The sequence below is a fragment of the Anopheles nili genome, chromosome 3 (genome assembly GCF_943737925.1).
Source record: "Anopheles nili chromosome 3, idAnoNiliSN_F5_01, whole genome shotgun sequence".
In the NCBI taxonomy this organism is placed as follows: domain Eukaryota; kingdom Metazoa; phylum Arthropoda; class Insecta; order Diptera; family Culicidae; genus Anopheles; species Anopheles nili.
In genome coordinates, this window is record NC_071292.1 from 54,300,618 (window position 1) to 54,326,092 (window position 25,475).

Here is a 25,475-nt window from a genome sequence, read left to right on the forward strand (position 1 = left end):
AGCTTGAAGCGGAGCCGAAGCGTTTGGCGGTTTTTTTGTGGGTTTTGGTGGTTTTTTTCGGTTGATTCTTTGAGTACTAAGGCACACTTTCATCGCGCCAACGCTTTCAGTGGCTTTTAGCCGGCCGTTACACACATACAGGCACGCTAGCGATGGCATTTCCTTCGTTGACCGAACTTCCGTGGGACTTCTCTAAGGACACCCGTAACGAAAGTGGCGTGGTATGTAGGAAGAAAAATCGTACACTCTTCCTTCGCAACGTTATCACGCTAGCTGGAAGGGCCCCGAGGGCGAACTGGGCGCCGTTTCGATTGCCAATAATATTTCGCCTTTCAGTGGCTTTCCGTAGATCGGGTTTCCTGGGTGCACCCACCCAGTGAACGGAGCTTGAGTGGGGTTTTTCTTCAGCCGGCGCCTTTTAAACGAGCTGACGCCACGATTCGATGAGTTCGGGACGGCAATATTGATGCGATCGTTGGGTAGATGGTGGGGTCTGGTATAACGCTTCGGTTTTTGGTGATACCATCCTCCCGGCAACCGATTTTCGGCTGGCGCCAGGAGTGGAGTTTGCTCAGTACTCGAGGGCACATGATCTCTTTGTTTGCGTTTTCCATTTTTGTGGCCGCAAAAGACTAAGTGAACGGGAATCGGGTCTTTTGTGGGTATGTTTACTTGTGGAAATCGGCTAGAAATGTGGCTGCAATAGTTGGTACACATCCCCAAGCGAGCATTTGAACACATTGGGATTTTTGGTGTGGTAAAATGTGAGCCCTTTTAGGGCACATTTTAAACCTGTGTCACATCGGGAATGTATTTCAGCTATGGCAAATTTGCGTCGTTGCATGCCGATAGTTATTTATAGAGCCTTATCGCACGCGAAACCGGCCGATCTTTTTTTCTATTCAATTCTTTTCTTGCTCGTTGAGTGAGGTGTTTGATAGCTTCAATTTGCCTTTCACTTCTACATGAACGGAAAAATATCTAAGATTTAGTTTCATTTGAGCCAATCTTGATTGTAAAAATCGTACAGCAACAATCTCTACCCTTCCAGCACATTCGAAATTCAGGATTATATTGCATAAATAACGCACCCGTAAAGAGGCATTTGCGCATAGAAATACAGCATGGTTGTTGCATATAAAAATTGCTTTCCATTCCATACTAACTGTAGTCCTCGAGGCGTAATAAACGAACAAAACTACACAGCACATAGCCGCGTGTACGTACATATTTGGTCGCTTTCGGTCATATGAGCGGCTAATGCCCATCGCGAAAACCCATCATCGATCGTTTTCGGCCACGTTTGGTGGCATATCGAGGCGCATCACATGTGAGCTGCAAAGAGAAAGGCTACTTTCCCAGGACTAACGGCACACCGTCCGCCCGTTGCAGACCTGACTGTTACATGCAGATCGCGGGGTGACGAATCTGATGACGGAATTTGAGATTAGAAACGTTTCTCCTGGGATTCGTGCATTGGTAGCGGGTACCGATAGTTGCAATGGACAGCGGCACCGCGTATGTATGTACATAGTAGCATGAAAAGAGCGTGAAAAGCGCGTGAGGTGTTGATGGTGTGTGGCAGTTCGGTACGGACGAAATGTATCTCCGAGTTCTGCGTTGCTCGCACGCGGCGAGAGAATGGGACGTACGCGCGTGTCCTTCGGGAAATGGGCATTGGCAGCCAAAGGCGACGCACCAAGCGAAACGAAAGTGTATCGATTTGTGTAGCTTTTCCTTTTTGGCTCACCAGCATCACCAGTGACTCTGCGGACGGCGGGAAAGTTGAGCGCATCGTCGGGAAAGTTGAACAGTAAGTGTGCGCGAGTGAGATGGGGGATGTAAAAAGAGCGCGAGCGTTAAAAGGAGTTGAAAGGAAGAGAAAGCGAGAGAATAGTCTAGTAGTATCCTTTTCGATACACAACAGAACAAAGAATGCATGCATGGGAAAACGTTAAAACTGGATATGAATAGTACCACATTTGCCATACACTGAATGGAATGGAAGCAATATCTAACATTGAACGAAACATTTGATAATTTATGCTTGCAATCCTTTTAATGGTTAGTTTTCAAAACACCAACTAACAGGTGGATTATTGAAAGCAAGGACTTTATTTATCGTTTGTAATTGTTATGATTGAATCCTTAAAGTTGTATACATTTTAGTTAGCAAACTGTGTAGAGATTTGTTGGTGATCATTTAACTAATTTAACAAAGAAACTTGTTATTTATATAATATTTTTTTTTATTTCACGTGTTTTGTTCTTAATTTACTAAATATATTTTGCTCTACGGTAACGTATATACTTATAGATAAATTTAAAAATCGCTCGAAGTATCAGTGCTGTCAGTTACAATTGTCAATTGAAAGCGCCCGTGGGTGAGGTGTTTGTTTATGTTATGATTTTACGTGCTGCGTTCTGCATTCGTTCGCATTTTCAGTTGATGGTGATCTTTTGGCATTTGCATCATCAAATGCTCGCATTCAGTGCCATTCGGTGATGTTCGATTTATTCGGCTTCCTAAGAGACCTGATCAACAGCATGCTGGCGATATTTTCCTTTGGAAAAAAGAAGCTCTCCAACTCGCTCAGCGTGTATGTGAAGACAAACACTGGCAGCACGCTGGCAGTGGACCTGGAACTGCACATGGACATCAAGAACGTAAAGGAGATGGTGGCACCAAAGCTTGGGTTAGAACCGGAGGAGCTAAAGATAATCTTTGCCGGCCGGGAACTGTCCGATACGACGACCATCAGTGTAAGTGCACAGCAACCATGCAACCCGCCGCTAGTTACATCACTATGCGCGACTAATTGTGTCTTAATTTTCCCCCTATCTTAGGAATGCGATCTTGGCCAGCAATCGATCATACACGTCGTGAAAACGAGACGCATCCCGCTGTCACAGAAGATGCTGGTAAAGTCCTCGTTAGATGCAGTTATATCTGAAGAGTCGCCCCACGATGAACAGCAGGGAAAACCGCTGTCCGAGTCGATGTCTGAGCTGACGGAGCTAAACGAACGGAACGGTGCACCATCGAACCGGCGAAAGGCAAACTTTTTCGTGTACTGCTCACAGTGCGAGAAGGTTTGCACGGGAAAATTACGCGTGCGATGTGGCATTTGTGGCAGCGGAGCATTCACCGTCCACCGAGATCCCACTTGCTGGGATGATGTGCTGAAAAAGAAGCGAATCACGGGCCACTGCGAAAACTATGACGTTCCTTGTGTGGTGAGATGATCTAAATCTTGCATAAGTTACAACCTACTGTTAGTCTCATCACAGCCGTGGGTTTTTTGTTTTGTTGCAGGAAAATGACGAAGGAGAGCCGCCGTTCACGGAGTTTTATTTCAAATGTGCTGAACACTCGTCGGGTGGGGAAAAAGATTTTGCGGCACCGCTGAGCCTGATCAAGACGAACCACAAGAATATCCCTTGCATTGCTTGTACCGACGTCAGGTAAAACGGTCCCTGGCTTTTCATTTAAATACCATCGGACTCATTCTCGTCCTCATCTCTACAGCGAGACGGTGCTGGTTTTCCCGTGTGCAGCTGGGCACGTGTCCTGCCTCGACTGCTTCCGGCAGTACTGCGTAACGCGACTGCTCGAGCGACAGTTCTCTGAGCATCCGGCTGGAGGTTACACGCTCTGCTGCCCGGTCGGTTGCGAGAACTCCTTCGTCGAGGACGTGCATCACTTTAGGCTGCTCGATAAAGAGCAGTACGATCGGTACCAGCGTTTTGCCACGGATGAGTTCGTGCTGAAGAACGGAGGCGTGTTGTGTCCCCAGCCGGGATGTGGAATGGGTCTGCTGGTAGATCCGGAATGTCGACGTATCCAATGCCAAAGCGGTTGTGGGGTTAGAGCGATGGTGAATTAACACCCAACAGCTCCATGGAATAACGGGTTTGCCTTTTGTTTTTTCAGTATGTTTTCTGTCGAAGCTGCCTGCAAGGATATCACCTTGGCGAGTGCTTTGAAACGCCCACTCCAACGACGCCAGGCAGCGAGCAGGGTTATGCCATCAATCCCCTGCGTGCCTCCGAAGCTCGATGGGACGAAGCGACGAAGATTGCTATTAAGGTGACGACGAAACCGTGTCCTCAGTGTCGTACGGCGACGGAGCGTGATGGCGGTTGTATGCACATGGTGTGCACACGATCGGGTTGTGGCTTCGAATGGTGCTGGATTTGCCAAACTGCTTGGACACGCGATTGTATGGCAGCCCACTGGTTCGGATAAGCAAGGGCTCGTGATAACTCACATGTGGTATAGTATACAACAGGGATGTATAGTACGATTTTTTATAAAATGAACTGAAATAACTTTATTAAATAGAAATTAACCTTCTATTGGATTATTACTTCGTCATGATTACAGATTATACAGATCATATGAGAATAATTCCATGCCTTAAAATAATCAGTTTAAAAATACGTATAATATTAATCTGGTCCATCGTCGATATAGTGATGCATGGCTTGGAAAAAAAGTATCAATTTACTATCGTAAATTTCTATTATCTACCTTCATAGCACATCTACACGATATCGCTAAAAATATGGTCCCACTAGAAAAAAGCCCTCTCGCGTCAAATACAACATTGAGCAACATTGAGTAATAGGGTAACAGAAACCAAGTAGGCTACGTCTTTTGATCACCATTAATTAGAACAGCGGTTACTTTTCTGATCTCTCTCTCTATCTTTCTCTCTCGCTCTCTCTCTCTCACATATATTCCCATTGTAATTCCCATTGTCGAGCGATCAGTGCGTGAGTGCTGTGAGAGCGAGACAACATGCATTGATGGCGTGTGTGTTGCCTCTTTGGAGCATGATCTCCTGGTACTAACGCTGGTTGGGTCAGTGCTTTTTGAAGGTGCTCGAATTTTGGCCGTTTTCTCAATTTTGACAAATTCAATGCACAATATTCAATGTTTCAAAATTCAATAAAATGCCTTTGCAAAAGTGCAGAAATTGAATGAATTGATGTAAAGAGCATTACGAATCTTTATTGGAATACAATTTATTTATCTTTGTTGAAATACAATTGATTGAAATTTAAATCTCAAGTTTCCACGCTCATTTGTAGTAGTTGGGACACTCACACTCCGGAATGCACCTGCCATGTTCGGTCTCACGGATGTATCCGGGTCGGCAGAAGCATCCTTCGACACACTGCAGGGTGCAAGCCATATTTGGAGGAGTGTTGCAGTTCTTCTGGCAGGCAGAACCGCAGCTGGAATATACCTCATCGGGACCACATTCATGTTTCACGGGATACGAGCACGGACAAGCTGTTGAGCGTGATTAAAGGACCGTGTGGTTGAAACGATTTGAAACAGTTTTTTTTTACAGCTTTCTTACCACAAAGAGCGAGTTGGACGGCTACCAGCAGCACGAACAGGCTTGTGAGCGTCGGCACGGTTTTCATCTTGCGGTTGCTGTTAGAAGGGTTAAAAGGTGAGCTGTCTCTAAGCTAAATCACTAGCAGTCAATGGTTATCAGTCGCGGAAAGCTCTGCTTTTATAGAGCGACCGGCATTGTTTCATGCGTAAGCACCAAAGAATGCTTTTATGTCACATAATTGCTTCTATGTCCGCGCTGTGGTGGTGTTGAGAAAATAACATTGAACACATTGTTTTCTAATAAAAAAAAGCACGATGGTAGCCGATGAATGTATTGTAAACATTGCGCATATTCGCCCACGGAACTTTGAAAAACGCAACCAAATATGCGAATATATTACTGCTTTGGATGGTGTTACGTGTAGCTTATTTCTATCGAAAACATAATTGAATTTTTGTAAAACAATAAATGATTGCTTACTTTTTGAAAATTACCGGCGTCCAATTCAAAAATAAACTTGCATCGAGTGGACGAAAATGCAAAAATTTAAAATTAAAAAAAATAATTTGGCGGTGTTTTTCAAAGCGATTATAGCACAACGTGCTATAATTTGAATTCTGCATTACTAGCGCCATCTGTACGGCCAAATAGTGAAGCCATAAAGCGTTTTACATAGCGCCATCTATGAGTGAAAACATGAAGCTTATTCTGATAGCCGACAGCGCCATCTAGCTTGAGCTAGATGTACTAAATATTAAAATTTTATAGCGCCATCTATTGGTCAGATTGAGTAAACTGCGCCATCTATGAGTGAAAGTATGTTCTGATAGCTGTCAGCGCCATCTAGCTTGTGCTAGATGTACTAAAATTGAAAATTTTATTAGCGCCATCTATTGGTCAGATTGAGAACTACTGCCTTTCAGCTAGCATGTTCTCCTGTTATTTATGCGACAAATTTTCTGGATTTTGCTTGTTCGGACTGCCGATGCATGTTCTCCTGTTACTTTTGCGAAAAATATTCTGCATTTTTCTGTTCAGATCGCCGATACTTTTCTCACTCATTGCATTGTATTTCATGCAGTTGATTATGGGTTATTTTCGAGCATACGCGTTTTTCATATCACGTGTACATGAGTTGCGTAAAAAATCCACTGTAATTTAACAAACTATTTAACAACTTTTTAACCCAACTAGACTTTATAAAAATCAGTAATTTTAAACAACAGTTTTACCATTGAAATATATTTGATTTGCGAGGATCATTTGTAGCTAATTATTTGTGATTCGAATTGAAACATTTTATGTAGGCATGTTTAGTTTAAAAAACATCTCTGTTTCGTTTTAAAGGTATGTCTGGTTATGTAAACTCTTGTCTGTTTATGTAAATTATATTATTTGAAGAATTATTATTGTTTTTATGAGAGAAGGATGGATTATCAATAAATGGGAGTTACGAAGTTTGCGCATGAGATGTACCACTTGCGCATGTACCATCGTTAAATTTGATCATTTTTTGTGTTGTTTAATGCAAACAAAATGAAAATAAATTGAGATATAGCTAGAAAATGTCTTTCAGTTCAATTGAATGCATATATTCCTATACAACGAGTCCTTTTTCGAGTAAATACTTTATGATTTGAGGTCCACAATCGAATTATGTATGTACACAATAATCCCCAAGGTTTTGTTTACCGCAGATACAGTTTTACTGCAATGCAGTTGCATTCAATTGTTTACATTATTCTATAATTTGTATAGTGATTAGAAAATACTGGAATTGAATGTTTAGCGTCGCTAGCATATTTATCTTTCTGCTTTAATAGTGAGTAAAAATTTTACGTTATACAATATATTATAATAACCACTGGGCGACACGTTATGCATAATGCATTTTAATGCATTTCTTTCAAATAACTACAGTTTGCATCATATTGTTACATTAGAGGATTCCATTTATTTGGTTACCATTTTTATATCCGTTGCGCATACGCTCAAGGCTAGTTGTAACGCCTCGGACATTCACAAAAAGGAATGCATCTCCCGTTGTCATCCCGAACGTATCCTTCCTTGCAAAAGCATCCTTCAACGCATTTATTGATGCACAATATTCTAGTAGGGTGGCATGTCGGCTGACACGCCGTTCCACACTCATTATACTCTTCGTTCTCCGGGCAAACCGGTGGATATGGTATACAGGATGCTGAGGAAGTAAAACACTCTCTAGAGCGTGGGTATGGAGTGGTGATAAAAGCACGTGTTACCTTCTAAGGCAGGCAGCAGTAGAGCTAAAAAAGCTGAGGCTGCACAGATCGCTGCAACGGTGTTCTTCATCTTACTTTGCTGGAATGGATTTAACTGTTACTGTTAAGAAATCTCGCTGGAGTATGATGTTAGAGACGACAAAACGGTGGCTTTTATAGCGATCGGGAGATCACACCCTTTGTGATTAGGCTATTGCAGTGTTCAGGTTTTCCACGTGTAAGAAATTCCATATCGACTCGCTGCCGTTGTTGTTTCGTTTGTTGCATACCCACCAGGCGTGCAGATGCATTTCTCGATGCAACATAGTAGTGCATAGCAGGCCGTGTCTTTGAGGCTTAGTCATGCATTTTTTATCGAATGAGGCGCTTTGTGCTTGATCATGCAGAAGAATAGCACTCATCGACTCATCGTGAGCCAACAATGTACAACAATACACTAGATATTTCCCTCCCTATTTTCGCTTTTGCATACAACGAAATTTCTTTCGAAATCAATTTCTTTCGCGAAAGAATCACACGGACACGTCCACAAATATTCTTAACGACTTCAGAACATGTTTTTTGGTTTGTTTGTGTGTTTGTTTATGTGTTTTTTTTTGTTTCCATAATGCTGCTGCACGTGTCCTATTTGCTTGTTTGATCTATTTCGTTTGACCATCTTCAGCAACAGTAGCCGCTTCCATAAGTGGCTTTTACATGAGTACGTGTGTGTGTGTACGTGTGTATGTTTTGTGTGTTTCACTATCTTTATTGAATACTTAGACATTTCCAAAGGAGTACAAAAACCAACTCAAGAATGTCAGGAATCTGTTCTCACCGGCAGCCATTGGGGCTGCGAATGCTTTTATCATCTTTTGACGCCCTTAGCTTACTAACGTTTCGTCATTCTTCTTCGCGACTGCTGTTGACCTACTACTATTTGACGACTTCTTCTCTGCAACGCAGTTTTCGATCTGACGGTTTTTTTGTTTGTTTTCTTCTCCTTCACTGCTGCGCTTTTTTTTTCGCTTATTTCATTTTCCTTCGCCGACGCTAACTAGACTTTTTCCGCACGAATTGTTGCTTCGCTCGAGGATCGTTCGCTAGGGTGCCGGAAGTCCGGCGCTTATAGTTAGTTGTTGCGGGTAAAATGAGTACTAGTTAGTATAGTATATCAACGCTTACATCGCCAACAAAAGTACGGACAGAAAAAGGAAGTATACAAAGAACGATTTCACGGATTTCACTCACTTTGCTAGGTGTTGTGTTTCACTTGAATTTGTCTGCTTCCTAGGAAATTCGTCTTGCGTGTGGGTGTGAGTGTACGTGTGAGTGTTGTGTTCGTGCGTTATTCTGTTACTTTTTTATTCTTTCTCTAGGTTTATCTCCCATTATTAGTGAAAACAGTTTGATGCACCTTACGAATGGATGCTGCGCGCATTTGCGATCGTTGCTCTTGGCTTTGCTCCGTGTACATCCGTGTGTATCGTCGCTAGTTATCTTATCAATAATTGGCACAGGGTTTAATGTAAGGTTCGTGGTTCGTTTGGTTTCTGTATTGTTTGTTCCATTAACATGTTGCTGAATGTTTTTTTTTCTTCATGCTTCTCTCACATGTTTTTTTTACTCACGAAAGGTTAGAGAGACAACAAAAAAAAACACGGTTCAGAAGTGCGCGGATTACAAACACAAACTGGTGTGACACAAAAGATGGTGCAGATGAAAGGACGACGACCGGTAGACAACCATGGACGAGACGATCTCACGCGGGCAAGAAGATCGACGGCACGACGTCGGAAGCACTGATGAAGAGCAAAAACAGGCGATCGTGCAGCATGGACGATCTTGGGCCTGGAAGGTGGCAACATTTGCCTGAACCGGCGCTTTATTCCGGACGATGAGCGGCAACGAGGGCTGAAGGACTCGCAGGACTCTCGATCAACCTCTCAGGAGCAGCTGTGCGAGAAGGAAACCATCACCGTCGACAGCACGGCTCCCCGGACACTGGACGACGGGCAGGACGATGGTCCGGTGCAGGAAAAACCCCGAGACGACAACGACGAAGAGGAAGACGACCAATCGACGCATTCATCCGTGGTGTCCTCGCTCGGATCGAGCAGTACGGCGGGAGAGAAAGCAGCACCCAAGAAGGCCCCGAAACCGTTGATCAATCGTTACGTGAAGAAGGTTAAATCGTTGATGAAAATGTGACCGCCTTTGCGACTCTCGAATAAGCGAACAAGTTACTCTTTGGGAGGCGCCTTTTTGTTGTTGCCGGACGAACCATTTCGAATTAGTAGTCATCTCCCCACGGCCAGCGCTGGTGGGCGGTGCTTTTGTGATCTTCAGAGTGATCCTTTACACGTTTCACCCACCACGTGTGCTTTGCGCGTTATAGTTTCATTAGTTGGGTTCGTTCGTTGGGAACGTAAACAAACAAAAAACGTGACGAAAAGAAAACAGGACAAATCACGAATGCGATAGCGATTTATTGTTGTGCGTAAGCTAGCGTGTAAGAAAGAGTGAGCAGCCGCGGAAAGCATACACAACCAACTCTCTCTTCCCCACGTCTACATTTACTAGACTCTAACGACCACCTTTATGTATTGTTATCGTTCTAATTTAACGTACCGCTACCTACTTACATTATTGTGATTAGTTTCGCGCATCGATCGCGGGATGCTGAAACATTGTAAAATATATTATTTAGCATTACGGAACGGCTGGATGGCTTCCTGCGCGCGGGAAGCGAATGTGTACCGGCTGTATGGTGTTTTAGACCAGGTTAGGAGCGAAGAGAAGCAGAAGAACAGGTCAGGCAGTTAGGGCCCATCGGCCAATACCGTCAAAGTATCGTAGGATGCGACGTATGCGCGCCTTAAGGATGTTAATATTTTCATTTGTTTTAACACTACCGTACCTTCGATGTAAATATGCGATAGAAAAAACCACACACAACAACAACACAACCCGAGAATGCTATTTAATTTCGCTTATGCTCGCGCGCGCGAGAAACTCATGCTAATTAATGTTATACGGAAGCTACACACACACACACACACATGCGTCCCAGGAAGTCGAACGGCGATTTCCCTTTGTTTCGTCCAACCGTGGGACCTTTCTCAGTCGATGAACGCATAAACGGGCGCGGCCCATGCCGAATTAGTACTTTAAAATTGTGAAACATTGATGTAAACACGACGAAAAAAACGCCATTTGTATTGTTTTTGAATGATATCAATAAAGCAAACAAAAACCTACCAACTGAAACACCTAGAAATTGTTTTTTGTTATATTCTGCATTTTCCGCCCGTTCGATAGAAATTTTGTTGATTTTTTTCCTCCCGCTGAAACGGTTGTCCGAAATAAACAACGCTTCTTCGCTGATAATATCACCGGTTGCCCGTCGTTCGCCAAAACTGCGCGCGCCGCAAAAAAAATTTCGCCCGCGCGATGCTCAAAAAACGCCCAAAATGCGGTGCAAAATTTTCGCTAGTACCAGGGGCGCAGGAATCTGAAGAGGCTGCACGCAGCCAGTTTTAGGCTGCCGAAAACTGGCTGCGTCAAAAAATTCTGGCTGCCCAAAAGTGGCCGCGTCAAAAATTTTTTGGACTCAGCCATTTTTTGGCAGCCATAGGCTGCGTCATTATTTTTGTCGACGCAGCCATTTTTGGGCAGCCATGGGCTGCGTCATTTTTTTTGTCGACGCAGCCAGATTTCGGCAGCCTAAAATTGGCTGCGTGCAGCCTCTTCAGATTCCTGCGCCCCTGGTACTGGCGAAAATTTTGCACCGCATTTTGGGCCTTTTTTGAGCATCGCCGGTCGGGTTTGAAATTTTTTTTCCGTCGAATCGATCACAAATCCGCCTTCTCGCGGTCATTGCGCGTTGGTTTTCAACATTGCACGGAAAAATAAAAACTCAATGCGGCTTTTGAGCGATCGTTTCGGGACGGTCTCGGGCGACTCTAGATCGCGCTTCCCACGCGTGTTCCAGCTCCGTCGGTTGGATCGTAAATATTTTCACGGCTAATCTTGCGGCCGTTTTAGCCGCGTTCGGGCACGCTAATCATACGATCCGCTTGCTATCAATCGCTCGCGGGGAAATCGTGCGCCCGGGAAACATTTTTTTAATTCAGAAAATTGCCTGCGAGACGATGCGGGAAGCGCATAAATTATGCTGCGCGCTGGAAAATCATAATTTTTGCGTAAATAACGGCGCGCGGCTGGAATAAACCGTTGTTTGATCGATCGTTCGTTGTTCGATTGTGATATTTTGGCACTGCGGAGACATCTAGGAGTTTGGTAAGCGAATTAAATCATTAAACCTCGATGACGGTGCATTTCCTCGCGTGAATCCCACCCACACTCGCAAACGGATTAGAGCCTAAGCTCATTAGGACGCCTGCCCTCGCTTGTGGGTGCATTTGGAGTAAAAATAACACCCCCAAAGCGGGCGTTTTCCGATGCAGCACCACGAAAAATGGACACTCTCGTGCGTTAGTTCACTCGAGGAGTGTTTCTTTTGCCATTTTTTTGTTGTTTGCCCCAGCTCCAGGATGCTGTACCTCTCGCTCTCGCAGGACACCACACTCACGTCTGGAATGGTGACCATTTTTGGTGGTGGTGTTATTTTTGGCACCTCGCACCACCTTATTTTGATAAGTCACCTTTCCGTCCCGCGAGGCAGGAGCTACGGCTGGGGGGGGAAGGGCGATGATGTTTTCTTTCCATAAATGAAGGCCCTTGTGTCAACACTTATGTCACACTACTGTTCTGTGACCCTTTGCTTGCCTTCTCGCTTCGTCTTTATTATGATTACTATTTTTTTTCTTCGTTTCATTCGTTTTCACGCCACGTTTTTTCTTTCTGTTGTTGTTGTTTGCCGCCAGCGGTTCTTTTTGCGCACGCTGCATTCGATCATTTTCCTGCGTGACTCCTTGCGAACGCCCGGAAGGTCCTACCTGCCTGCAAAGGGAACCAACCGTAGATACAATTTAACTGCAATGCAGTTGCATTCAATTGTGTACATAATTCTATAATTTGTATAGTGATCAGAAAATACTGGAATCGAATGTTTAGCGTCGCTAGCATATTTCTCCTTCTATTTTAATATTGAATAATCATGTTACCTCATACAACAATAGTTACGACTGGGCGACACGTTATGCATGATGCATTTTAATGCATTTCTTTCAAATAACTACAGTTTCCATCATATAGTTACATTAAAGGATTCCATTTATTTGGTTACAATTTTTATAGCCGTTGGCACACGCTCAAGGCTAGTTGTAACGCCTCGGGCATTCACAAAAAGGAATGCATCTCCCGTTGTCATCCCGTACATATCCTTCCTTGCAAAAGCATCCTTCAACGCATTTTTTTATGCATAATATTTTCGTAGGGTGGCAGGTTTGCGGACACGCCGTTCCACACTCATTATACTCTTCGTTCGCTGGGCAAACCGGTGGATATGGTATACAGGATGCTGAGGAAGTAAAACACTCTCTAGAGCGTGGGTATGGAGTGGTGATAAAAGCACGTGTTACCTTCTAAGGCAGGCAGCAGTAGAGCTAAAAAAGCTGAGGCTGCACAGATCGCTGCAACGGTGTTCTTCATCTTACTTTGCTGGAATGGATTTAACTGTTACTGTTAAGAAATCTCGCTGGAGTATGATGTTAGAGACGACAAAACGGTGGCTTTTATAGCGATCGGGAGATCACACCCTTTGTGATTAGGCTATTGCAGTGTTCAGGTTTGCCACGTGTAAGAAATTCCATATCGACTCGCTGCCGTTGTTGTTTTGTTTGTTGCATACCCACCAGGCGTGAAGATGCATTTCTCGATGCAACATAGTAGTGCATAGCAGGCCGAGTCATGAGGCTTAGTCATGCATTTTTTCTCGAATGAGGCGCTTTGTGCTTGATCATGTAGAAGAATAGAACTCATCGGCTCATCGTGAGCCAACAATGTACAACAATAAACTAGATATTTCCCTCCCTATTTTCGCTGTAGCATACAAAGAAATACTTACAACCTTAGGTTACGTACTTCGGAATGGAAATCAATTTCTTTCACGAAAGAATCACACGAACACGTCCACAAATATTCTTAACGACTTCAGAACATGTTTTTTGGTTTGTTTGTGTGTGTGTGTTTGTGTGTTTGTTTATGTGTTTTTTTTGTTTCCATAATGCTGCTGCACGTGTCCTATTTGCTTGTTTGATCTATTTCGTTTGACCATCTTCAGCAACAGTAGCCGCTTCCATAAGTGGCTTTTACATGAGTACGTGTGTGTGTGTACGTGTGTATGTTTTGTGTGTTTCACTATCTTTATTGAATACTTAGACATTTCCAAAGGAGTACAAAAACCAACTCAAGAATGTCAGGAATCTGTTCTCACCGGCAGCCATTGGGGCTGCGAATGCTTTTATCATCTTTTGACGCCCTTAGCTTACTAACGTTTCGTCATGCTTCTTCGCGACTGCTGTTGACCTACTACTATTTGACGATTTCTTCTCTGCAACGCAGTTTTCGATCTGACGGTTTTTTTTGTTTGTTTTCTTCTCCTTCACTGCTGCGCTTTTTTTTCGCTTATTTCATTTTCCTTCGCCGACGCTAACTAGACTTTTTCCGCACGAATTGTTGCTTCGCTCGAGGATCGTTCGCTAGGGTGCCGGAAGTCCGGCGCTTATAGTTAGTTGTTGCGGGTAAAATGAGTACTAGTTAGTATAGTATATCAACGCTTACATCGCCAACAAAAGTACGGACAGAAAAAGGAAGTATACAAAGAACGATTTCACGGATTTCACTCACTTTGCTAGGTGTTGTGTTTCACTTGAATTTGTCTGCTTCCTAGGAAATTCGTCTTGCGTGTGGGTGTGAGTGTACGTGTGAGTGTTGTGTTCGTGCGTTATTCTGTTACTTTTTTATTCTTTCTCTAGGTTTATCTCCCATTATTAGTGAAAACAGTTTGATGCACCTTACGAATGGATGCTGCGCGCATTTGCGATCGTTGCTCTTGGCTTTGCTCCGTGTACATCCGTGTGTATCGTCGCTAGTTATCTTATCAATAATTGGCACAGGGTTTAATGTAAGGTTCGTGGTTCGTTTGGTTTCTGTATTGTTTGTTCCATTAACATGTTGCTGAATGCTTTTTTTTCTTCATGCTTCTCTCACATGTCTTTTTTACTCACGAAAGGTTAGAGAGACAACAAAAAAGAAACACGGTTCAGAAGTGCGCGGATTACAAACATAAACTAAAGTCGCTGAAAGGAATCCGCAGCTCGGTTCGTTCCTTTCTGCATCCTTCTGACCGACCACGTGGCGCGGTTTTTTTTCGCCCACGTGGCTTCTTAATTCCCGCTCGAGCCACTAGCGACTTGCGTGCTTGAGCTGCGGGGGTTTCCCGCTTATCTTTCGAATCTTTCGTTTTATTTCGTAAATGCAACACACGCACACGCACAGTATCAAATGAACACACATTGAACAACGAACAGAATCGATTACCGATAGGGGTGTGTGCTGACGATCGTACACGCGGCCTGTAGCCGGCGATCGCGATCGTACGATGCGAGTGTTAAAATCCTAACGCCATGCTGTGCGGAGTTTGGCATAGTTGGTGGAAGATCGCCGGTTTTACATTAACGTACGGCGTTAAGGAGTCCATTTTTTTTGTTCTCCTGCTCTCCCTCTGATTATTAACTAATATATTTCTATCAACTGTCAACGTTTTTTTTACGGGTGTTGCATTGTTCTAAGTGTCGTGTATTTAGAGCGCATCAACCATGCCCTTTAGAGGCCTTTAGATTGGTAGAATTTTCAATCCCAATCTAGGGGTGGCAAAGAAAATGAAAAAACCAACGAACAAATGCACCCATGAAGTCTGCTTCCTTGGTGGCTAGCGAACTGAGAATTATAGTAATAAAACAAAAGCCACCACCCATTCGGTGCCCTCTGCATTGGCGAGTGATTGGAAATGGCAAACGTGAAAATAAAAGCGAATCTGTATCTAACTCAGACCACCGGCAGCCTGATCGTACTCGATCGTGGCATATAACGCCGGTGGTCTTGGTGTGCATCATGTGCCGTGCTCATTCGCCTTTACTGGCAAGGAAAGATTGTTTTATGGCAATTGCTTTTGCTTTTCCTACTCTCTGCCGTACTCGCGCGTATGGTAAATGTAATGTTTCACGTGTGCTCGTGTGGGTGTGGTTGGGAGTGTGTAGTAATCATAATAACTGTTTAGTATTTAGTAGTTTAGTAGTGTAGTAATTTTGTATAAATTTTCTTATATTGGTTGTAGTTGTTTTTGCTTGCCGCTGTCTATTCATGCTATGGGGTTTTGTCAACTTCGTATCCCTATCCTGCTCAACCGATTAGCCAGTTTGCAGCTTGGCTTTCGTTTGAGTCGTTTTCAGTAAGTTTTACAGTACGCGTTCGCGTGTTGCTGCGTGTGCTGCTGCGTGTTTTGATGTGGGGGTTGTGTATGAGTGTCGATTTCTTTTTTTTTTTTTGGTTTGCTAACTGGTAATGTTGCTTAATTTTTTTAATTTCTTTTTGTTTGTTATAAAATTCAATTCCCTTTTCCATTCGTAAATGTAGGTTTCTGTGAGTGAGTGTGCTAGTTTTGGCTACAACATTTGCGTTTGTAAGTGTTTCCATTTGTCCTTATGTTTTCATGTTCTTCTGTTTTCCATTCTCCCGAGGGTGGGCGGCTTTTCCGCCCAGTTACTCGCGATCGTGATCTATCAAAGTGTGGGTAGTCGCTCATTTCAGTAGTGATCATTTCAGTTCGTTAGCTGTTTCTCTATGTTTCGCCATTCCGGTGCACCGATTTTCCGAAAGTAAAACATAGCATATGGAATAACCGTGCCCAGCTGTGGCCACATGCAAGAACATGCAAGGACCGACTGAATGATCGAATCAGCAACACGTATGTTGCCTTTCGTTTCCGACCGATTCGAACCGAGTAACGCTACGTAACGTTGGATAGAGAGTTACTTCCTTTCCGCCTAGCCAGCGCTAGCGTGGGGTGTATGTGGGTGTAGGTGTGTGTAAAAGGATTCGTTTCGTTACGCTTTCACGCGTTTGCATTTCTTTTTTATATCATAATTCGCAAAACCTCCGCTGCGTTGCGACAAAAGGGGATGCATCGTGTTTCTTTTAGTGATAGTTGCTTCTCTCAGCTGCTCAATTCAAAGTCAATCATCATTCATTCACTCGATTATACAGGTTCATATTTTAACGCTATTATTTAGGATTAAAAAAGATCAAAAGTGTAAAACAAACTCTAAACAATTTGCTCACCGCGTCCGCAAATACGCCATTATCAACTGCATTAACGGTTTGCTTCCGCGCCTGCTTTCCACGACCAGGTCGGGTTTGTTTTTCCTTACCCCCCCACCCGCGTTATCCGCCCCCGACTCCGCACGTTTGCTGCTCTACTGCGATTTCGCACCGTCCTCATGTGACGTGTGTTGGGAGAGGGACAAGTTCAGTTGGGGGTGTCGTTTCGATGCCGTCTCGTGTAATGCCGTCCTGTTCTGAGTCGCTTCAGTCCGAGGGTTGTGGTGCGTCAGTAATACCTTCCTATCGCGTTTTCTCGCGTTTGCTGCTTTTCGGCTGCATTTTGGCTTCACTTTCAGCGCATTCTCTATTGATACTAGATCGAGAAGGCGCCTGCAGGCGGTGCCTTCGATCACTTCGTTCCAATATCGCTAATACAAACACGTTTACGATTTGTTTTCTTGTTTTCTCTCCTTCCATGACTCTTACTCTTACTCGGTGCCACGCTTGTGCCGCCTCCACCACCCAACAGGCACGGTATGGCCCGGGAAAAGGGGGGTGGGGGTGGCCTTTTTCGCCTCTCACTACCGGTTTTGCTTACGTGATCAACAATAATGGTTTGCCTTCGTGAAGTGTTGCGTTACTTTTATTACTTTTAAATTGTGAAAATCGTTTAATTTTCCTAATGTGTGAGTGTCTGTGTGTTTGTGTGTAAAGGTGTATCATTTTAAATCTTCTCCCCATTTATCTGATATATCCTTCGAATCAATATCGCTCAACACCGCTCAGACCCTGCCCGTGGAAAGCGTGTGTCGTGAGGTCTGATGGCGTGAGTTCTCTCTCGATCCTCAGCCCTTTTGGGAAGCTGTGTATGGGAGGATCGCGTGTGGGATCGAGCATTCCTTCATTTTGCTCCAAAGAGGATAGCGCCTTCGACGCTCACATCTCCTTCATCAGACAATAGGAAGTGTTAGAAAACAGGCCACCTCGTAGCTGTGGGCTTCATGTCCATCACCACGCGATTCCATTGTGGTAGATTGGTTGCGCATCTGCCATCTCACGGCACGGGAACACGCAAACAACCCGTAACCCGTCGAATGTACGACTGCGAGCAGCTCCTTTGGCGATTTCTGCTCGCAATCTCTGCTGGCTTAACCGGTTGTTCGGGTTTGTTTTTTTTTTTCATTATTGGCTCTAGGAAAATCGAGTACTTAAAAATGCCTGCGTGCAAATAGTGCCGAGCTTTAGCAGCCTCTATGTACGGTTGGCATGTCCTTGCTCCTGAGCGTCTTCCCTCACCGTGCAATCATCGTCTATCTCGTCCTTGTCCACGTCACGCTCTATTGCTCTATCTAACGCCCATTCGATTATCTTCCCCCTTTTACGTCTTTGCATAATCTCTCTTTCTCTCTGTTCGCCCCCCCACCGTTAGTGCTGCTTCCTCTGTGAGTGAACGTGTGTGTGTGTGTGTTTACCGTCATACAACTCGCAATAATTGAGTCGATTTGAGCCCCATTTTGGGTTGCGATTAGTTTTGTATATAATGAGTTTTTTGTTGTTGTTGTTGCGATTTGTTTTTGGTTTGGCTTTTGCATCGAAAGTTAGGATGAGTACGAGAAAAGTGTTTTGCTTTTGTTTTATTTACTTTCATCTTTACGTGATGTCGACGGGGCGTCACTTAAACTAATCATGTCTCTAGGCTTCCACACCGGGGATCCTACAATTAAAAAAGAAAAACAAATGGCCAGATTTAATGACATTGTTCGAATGGTTGTGTTGATAAGATTTTGATTTTTGTTTCGTGTTTATGGCTTTCGCTTCTTTTTTTTTAATTTTTGATTGTTTGGTGTTACGTGTAAGTGTGTTTTTGGGGATGTTTTTTTTTTAAATTTGTTTTGGAGGTTGATTTCAATTGTTGTTCAATTTAGGTATTCGTAATTTGTATGCATCCAATTTGAGCTAACTTAACTTAAAACCTAGATAACAACAGTTTCGGGTTAGCGTGGTTCTTTGGATGGTTTTGGTTGGCGATCGTTGTGAACCGAAAAAGGACACGCAAAAGGTAAATGAGGCTAATAAAATTGCATGAAAACGAATGGTAGCTCCTGGAAGAGAAATGTACACAAAAAGAAAACGGAACAGCACAAAACTAAACGAAAAAAAGGAAACAATCACGTATCGTTTGGTAAATGGGAGTAGAACCAAAAAAAAATGGGCAAACAAACACAGTCCTTTCAACACACAGTGCCAATTAGAGCCGAATCAACCGACACTCAGGACAGGGAGCTGTGGCTTTTTGGAACCGGTTACAAACACACAGACACACCGACACACAAAGGTGAGCTACTACGGGATGGAGCGATGTGGGTTGGGTGGCTTTGGAGTAGGAGACAGCTAGGACGGGGAATAAATTTTAGCAAAGTTGAAGTAACCATGTCTCACCTTCAGCTCGTATGCTTGTTTGCTTGGTGGCTTGCTAAGCAGTGAGGTAAGTATACACACACGCACACGCTTTGCTGATGGGGGAAGTTTTTGAAATGGTGGTCTATTTGCTAAGCATGGCGTGAGATTACAAGAGAAGTACTTTACTGCATAAACGATACATTCTACGGTAACGGGCTACGGCTAGGTGTGGTGACTAGAACGAGGGGACCTTGGCTAATGAGTTTTACACTAGTTTTACGATACCGGCAATTACAGTATCACCAAGCCGCTGGAAACGGCAGCAGAAGAGTAGCTTTCTGGCGTACTCCAAGCTCAGCGATACAACTGCACACAAAGGACTGCATATCGGGACGAAGGTAGATCGCTTTAATGTATCAGCAATGAACAAAAAAATCCAAAAATTGTTACAAACGAAAAAAACGGAAACAAACCGAAGTACCCAAAAAAAAAGCTGGAAAAGGATATGCGAGGATACTGGGGCGCAGCAACGGGGCGTCAGTCAGTTCCCGGGAAAGGGAAAACGGTACAGGTACGCAACAGGTGTGTTAACCATCGGACACTTTCGTGCAAGGACCCTCGCCATGTACTCGGCATCATCGTGGGTGTACTCTAGAAAAACAGGGGCTTCTAAGGGGTGGTTTTCCCAACTACTTGCAACCCCCTAGCACAAGGACCTACGGCATGGACTCGCAGGGAACCGAAACACCTACGGATCGCGAGCCCGGTTTACTACGGTTAAGGTGCGGTTCCGAATCCCCCTGAAGTGACCCCGAAGGACATTCGCTTGGATGGCATTTGGCCTCCCACCGGTGGGAGGATACTACAAGCTGAAAAGGCATTCTCCAGCATTCTACAGCTAACCTACGTTACTGGGGGAGGTGACTTAACGTTTCGCTACGGCAAATACAGTCGTTCGTTTCGACAGCAACACGGCTGCGTAAGGCTGGACTTCGGTGTCTGTTGCGGTCTCGGTGTCCTCTTTCAGTGAGCGTCATCGTTCGTCGTCGAGGGAGCTTTCACGGAGCTTTCAACCCCCAAACCGGGCGTTCGCGTGGGTGTATACGTGTGTTGGTGTTTGTGTGTGTGCGTTTGTTCAAGTCTTGGTTTGAAAGGTCGATAGGATCGTGCATCAGGCATGCACAAGCACCGAGGAGGAGGCGTTGTCGTATTTCGATTTGCTATAAAAATTACGTTACATGTTAAAATCGACTTCCGGCATCCGGCCAAAAGGAGCACCATTTGACTAGGTTCACCTGATCTAGATAGAGCGGACAATGCAATGGTTAGAGTGAAGTACGGCAACGAACGGGTATGCGAACGACCGCGCGACTAAAATGCGAAACCAGCGCCCTTTTTTTTGCAACAATATGAAAAACTTCTAACGACCTAACTAAACAGCTCGTGGCTCTCAAATCACTGTGCTTCCCTGGCCGGCTGGCCGGCCGTGGGGGTTTCCCATCAGCAACCAGCACGACTAGAGGTAACGAACAGAACAGGAAAGGGCCTCCGTGCGGTAAAATGCTAGCTAAACCCTCCCACGCGTCCCTAGTGCGCGTCCGTCCGCCTCCACGGCACGCTTCTAAACCGTTCAAGCGATAAAAGATGCGTTGTAGAAAAATAGAAATCTCGTGTGCGCTAGATAAGTTAGTTAATAGCCCTCAAAGAGTGCAATGTATATATACGGTATCTTTTGTTTTTGGATTAGTTTTCATTTCGTTAATCAGTGCGATGCTGGGCTGAAAGTGCTCCGCGCGCAAGGCAGCGGAGTAAAAACGCAGCAGAACGAAGTAAATCAGTGAATCAGTGTCTAGCTAGAAGTAACAAGTCTTAATGTTGTAGATAGATAATTTTTTGTTCGCTTATAAAACGCGCTTCCCGTCGCCTATCGTTAACAGTTCGAGTCGTTCCCTAATATCCGTTTCGCACCGTTCGCTTTAATTGCTTTCGGTGTGTAGTACGAGCGAAAAATAAATTAACAGAAGCTAACCCAACAAACGAACGCGAAATGGGGCTCAACAGTTCCCGCTTCGTGTCGGTGTCCTTTTGCAACGCGAAACGCTACAAGGAACACCCCCACCCCCCGGGAGCCACCGTTAACGAGGTCCTGCAGACGGTACACCGCAGATCGGCGGCGTTTCTGCTTCGATTGTCGAGATTTGTCTGTTTCTTTGCCCCAAACAACCATCTCTCGCTCAGCGGGAAAGCTCTCGCTCCGGCTGGCGGGGTTTGTAACGTTGTAAATGAAAAGCACTCACTAACGATCGCAATTACGACCGCACCGGCAGGGAAGGCGTAACGAGCGTCTACTTGCGCCAACGCTTCCCACCATGGATTGCGCGAGGAAAGGAGACATTGGCTAACCTAGGGTCATGTTCACGTCAGGGGCATCGTTTCGTTTTGGGGATGGTATTAAAATCGTTTATCATATGCATACCGGTAATCAATGAGTATGAATGTTTCGCCCTGGCTTACAAGATAATTGGCACAAAATCACAACTTTTTTATGTATATATATATAACCACGTCGTACACGCGCGTCTCGCTCAATTCGGTGCCATTTCGTTCCGTTCCGTTGGCCCTGCTCGTAAAGGTCCTTGAGCCTAACTGATTCGACCTATAGGGGTGAGTTCTTCAAGGACCCTTATGAAGGAGAACTGAACCTGTGGTTAACGTTAAATCACAATTGGATCCATGCTACTCGCGTGTCAATTCCTTGCCTTCGCTTTTCCGCCTACCGACGCCTCGCACGGAATCGTTCTGATACGGCTACTACTTTGTCCTAAGGTCCTACGTAAACACGGTATGGCTAGGGTATCGTTTGATTTTTACTCGCGTATGTATAAACTCACCTGTATTACATTTGTTACTTGGTAGTATGGTAGTTCGAATATTGGCTTTGGCTAACATTTTCTTCACTCCCCCGATCCTTCTAACGTATTGTTACTGTCGCTAGTTTCGTATATGTGTATATATTTGGCCACTGCAGGCACTCTATCTATCTACTGCACTTTCTACTGCACACGAACACACACACACACCGATTCAATTGGGGGGGTGAAGGTGGTGGTCTCACGCTACGATAAGGGCTGCATAATGCTGCGTTATGTTGTGTATAGTTTGCTGTATTATTACTCGGTTATAAAGATGCGGTTAACATGGCGGTCGCTGCATTTTGCTTCGTTTACGAATCTTTTGTATATATGTGTTTGGGGGTAACGTATACGTATATGTGTGTGGGTATGTATGCGCGAGCTATTTCCCGTACACGGGCTGCCCTGGCTACTGCGATCGGCTACTTTGGGGTGGAGTGCATTTTTTAGCGAGCTAAGGTCCGCTGCGAGTTATCCACCCGTCCAAAGGGTGCGAGTTTTCGTGGAGGCCGCGAACAAGAAGAAGCAGCAGTTGATGGGTGGTTGGGTGGGGAAAAGGGAAGGGTTTGGGGGCAGCATTTTCAAATCAACCCCCGAGGGCAGGCCGGTGAGTAGACGGCGAATCGGAGGCGCATGCGAGCCAAGCCGAGCCGTTGCGGTTTCGCTGCAACCATAATTGAATTCCTGAGCCAGTTATGCTGAAGTTTCGTTTCCGTGGTCATTCGATTTTCTCACACCATCACGGGAGGTCCGTTTCGGTCCCAGGACACGGGTACCGAAAGCACAACACGGCAAGATGGGTGCTGCGCTTGGGTGGCACGTTGCTAGGATGCGGTTTATCGGTAATTTAATTTTCCGACCAGTTTTCCCAACCGTGACCCGTCGTTTGTGCCCTGTTTCGAGCGTCGGGAAAAACAGATTGTCCCGTGGCATGCAAACCGAAGCCGCGAGTCGAGCGTACACTTGTTGCAGCAGTTTTGGATGATCCGATCTACACGCTAGCTGTCGAAAGGATGCGCCTCAGTTGGGAAAATTTTACTGGGTGGCTGATTTCGCGCCATTCGAATCACAGTTGCACGATTTTCCACCGCTCGAGCCACCTGTTTTTGGCACCGCTCACACCCAAGGATTTAAGGACTATCTATGCGGGGTGCATATCTAACGGCACGTCGTTTAAATCACACCGAACCGTCAACGGGGCTTGAAGGTTTTCTTCTGATTTAGCGCCTTGTGGAAGGAAATCGCACCCTTGGAGCGGGATTTAAGAGTTACGCAGGATATTCACCGCTGCTAGTTGGTGTCCTTTATGTGTGTGTAAATGTGGAAGATTTTGATTATTTAACCATGCTGTGTTTACACATGTATTCGGGATATAGCTCCATTCCTGCCGCTCGCGTATCCATCCGGTTTGATTTAAACTGCCACTGGCAGGCCATATCGTCCTGCCGGCACTAACTCGTGGTTACGGGTTTTGATTAGTTTTAGTTCTTTTGATTTTACTGCTACGAAGCCATACGTCAGACGTTTGTGTGCGTGTGTGTGTATCGGGAGCTGGGAAGGTCAGGAATTATGCTATTGCTAGGGTTCCAGGAATCTTTCCACTCGGCTCATGTCCTGGGTCTTGCGAAAGCGCGCAGGACTTTCCGGTGCTGCTCCGTTTCACGCTCGCATTTCACACGAGCACCGAAACCAAGCAGCACCGATCCGTGCCATTAGGCGCCCGTAATCTAGACGTGAATTTCATCGTGATCGAAGGATGGCGACTTGTCGAAGCTCGCCTGATGGTACAGCTTCGCCCGGGACGACTTCTTCCGCGCACGGCTTTGCCGCGCGCGGGCTTTTTGCTATGGAGGCTTCATGTCCTGCATGATGCACTCCATACAAGAAGCGTGCGGTTGCGCCGGGTACGCCGGGTGTTGGTGTTGATGTTGGAGGTGTTGTTGTTGCTGCTGCTGCAGCTGATAAGCTCGCCGATCGTGCTCGATGCGGGCGTAGTGCAAGTTCGGGTTCTGATCGTAGTCCAGGAAGGACGAACCGTCGATTGATCGCGATGACGCCAGTCGGTAGGCGCGCTGTGGAGATGCACCTCTGCTGTGGCTCTTTGGGATCGGCATTGGACCACGTTGACGCTCGTAATGGCGTTCAGGAGACGGCACACGGCTGTAGAAACGCTGCGGTGATACTCCACCGGGTGCGTGGCGATGTGACGGTTCTTTTGGGGGTGAATAATGGCGGCTAGAGCGTCGCTGGGGAGATAGACCTCGAGGATAGCCCGAGCGTGTCGGTGAAGGACCTCGGCTGCTGTAGCTCGGTTGGGGCGATAACCCACGACCGTAGCTGTGTGGAGAGCTACTACCTCGGCCGTAGTATCGCATCGGTGAAGCACCACGGCTCGTACGTTGCGGCGAAGGACCTCTGCTGTTGTATCCTCGCTGTGGTGAAGGACCTCGACTGAATGAGCTCTGTGGCGAGATGCCCTTGAAGGACGATTGGGGTGAAAGGGATAAGCCTCGGGTCAACGAAGTCTGCGGTGAAAGTCCTCGGGCGTAACATCGACTCGGAGACACATCTCGGCTGTAGATGTTAATGGGCGAGCTAGACCTGCTGTACGCCTTGCGATATTCGTGTGGAGATCGCTCTGATGAGACACTGTAGCGCTTGCGGGCGCCCTCTACCGAAGACGCATCGAAGCTCGTATTTGGGGAGTACCCACAGGACGACTCGTATCCACCCTCGATCGAACGCATCCGTTCAGCACTGCCCACGGAAGCACTCCGTTTCGCCCGACGCACTTTCTCTTCGCGCGCGTTCTGATAGATGTGTGGGTAGTCTTTTTCCACACCCAAATACTCGCTGGACAGAGACAAATAGCACCTGTTGCCCGTCGCCGACTGGTACTGTTCGTAGTCCGACGAAAGGTTTGCATCCGTCGTCCGTGAAGCCGCACTATCCGAGCTTTCCGATGGTTTACTGCCCACCGATGGGCTCGCGGATCGTTTCAGGATGCCCCCAACGACACCACCCCCATTCGTTTGGGGTTTCTTCTTCAGAATGCCACCCTCGGAGGGCTTGCGGTTTGTGGTCGCGGATGTGTTGCTAGTAGCAGCTGGGCTCGAAGCACGCCTTGCTCGGTCGGGACTCTTTTCTATGCGAACATGCCGCTCGATATCGATGCTGTTGCGTGGGGATTTGATCTTGATGATGCGTATCGGGCTCTTCTCGCGTTCGACCGATTTCAATCGTTTCGGTGATTTGGGAGTTTTCTCTGGCCGTGGGCTTAA

General features: G+C 45.6%; 3 protein-coding genes across 3 annotated transcripts in view; 1 reads left to right on the forward strand and 2 right to left on the reverse strand.

Annotated features, from left to right (window-relative positions):
* The first annotated feature begins 2,505 nt into the window (after positions 1-2,505).
* LOC128725627 (E3 ubiquitin-protein ligase parkin) lies at positions 2,506-4,288 on the forward strand. The gene is made up of 5 exons (XM_053819387.1): positions 2,506-2,763; positions 2,848-3,237; positions 3,317-3,465; positions 3,530-3,866; positions 3,935-4,288. The coding sequence occupies exons 1-5, from the start codon at positions 2,506-2,508 to the stop codon at positions 4,247-4,249; spliced, it is 1,449 nt and encodes a 482-aa protein (XP_053675362.1). The 3' UTR covers positions 4,250-4,288.
* A 799-nt stretch (positions 4,289-5,087) lies between these two features.
* Positions 5,088-14,004, reverse strand: LOC128724624 (serine protease inhibitor swm-1-like). The gene is made up of 3 exons (XM_053818347.1): positions 13,995-14,004; positions 12,888-13,079; positions 5,088-5,302 (listed from the first exon to the last, which is right to left on the reverse strand). Exons 1-3 carry the CDS (start codon positions 14,002-14,004, stop codon positions 5,088-5,090), a joined length of 417 nt encoding a protein of 138 aa, XP_053674322.1.
* A 2,030-nt stretch (positions 14,005-16,034) lies between these two features.
* The window catches only part of LOC128724625 (protein still life, isoform SIF type 1), a 71,687-nt gene continuing 62,246 nt past the window's right edge, over positions 16,035-25,475 (reverse strand). Inside the window, exon 30 of the mRNA XM_053818348.1 lies at positions 16,035-18,596. Within this exon, the coding sequence (XP_053674323.1) occupies positions 18,517-18,596 (80 nt within the window). The 3' untranslated portion in view covers positions 16,035-18,516. The remainder of the gene's footprint in view (positions 18,597-25,475) is intronic.

What these genes read in the sequence shown, in the direction of transcription:
- LOC128725627 (XM_053819387.1), top strand. Translation starts at nt 2,506, where the DNA reads ATGTTCGATTTATTCGGCTTCCTAAGAGACCTGATCAACAGCATGCTG. An exon ending in ACTATGACGTTCCTTGTGTG is followed by an intron (nt 3,238 to 3,316) that starts GTGAGATGATCT and finishes GTTTTGTTGCAG; the next exon opens with GAAAATGACGAAGGAGAGCC. An exon ending in AATGCCAAAGCGGTTGTGGG is followed by an intron (nt 3,867 to 3,934) that starts GTTAGAGCGATG and finishes TTGTTTTTTCAG; the next exon opens with TATGTTTTCTGTCGAAGCTG.
- LOC128724624 (XM_053818347.1), bottom strand. An exon ending in TTTTTGTGAATGCCCGAGGC is followed by an intron (nt 5,303 to 12,887) that starts GTTACAACTAGC and finishes CACGCTCAACAG; the next exon opens with CTTGTCCGTGCTCGTATCCC.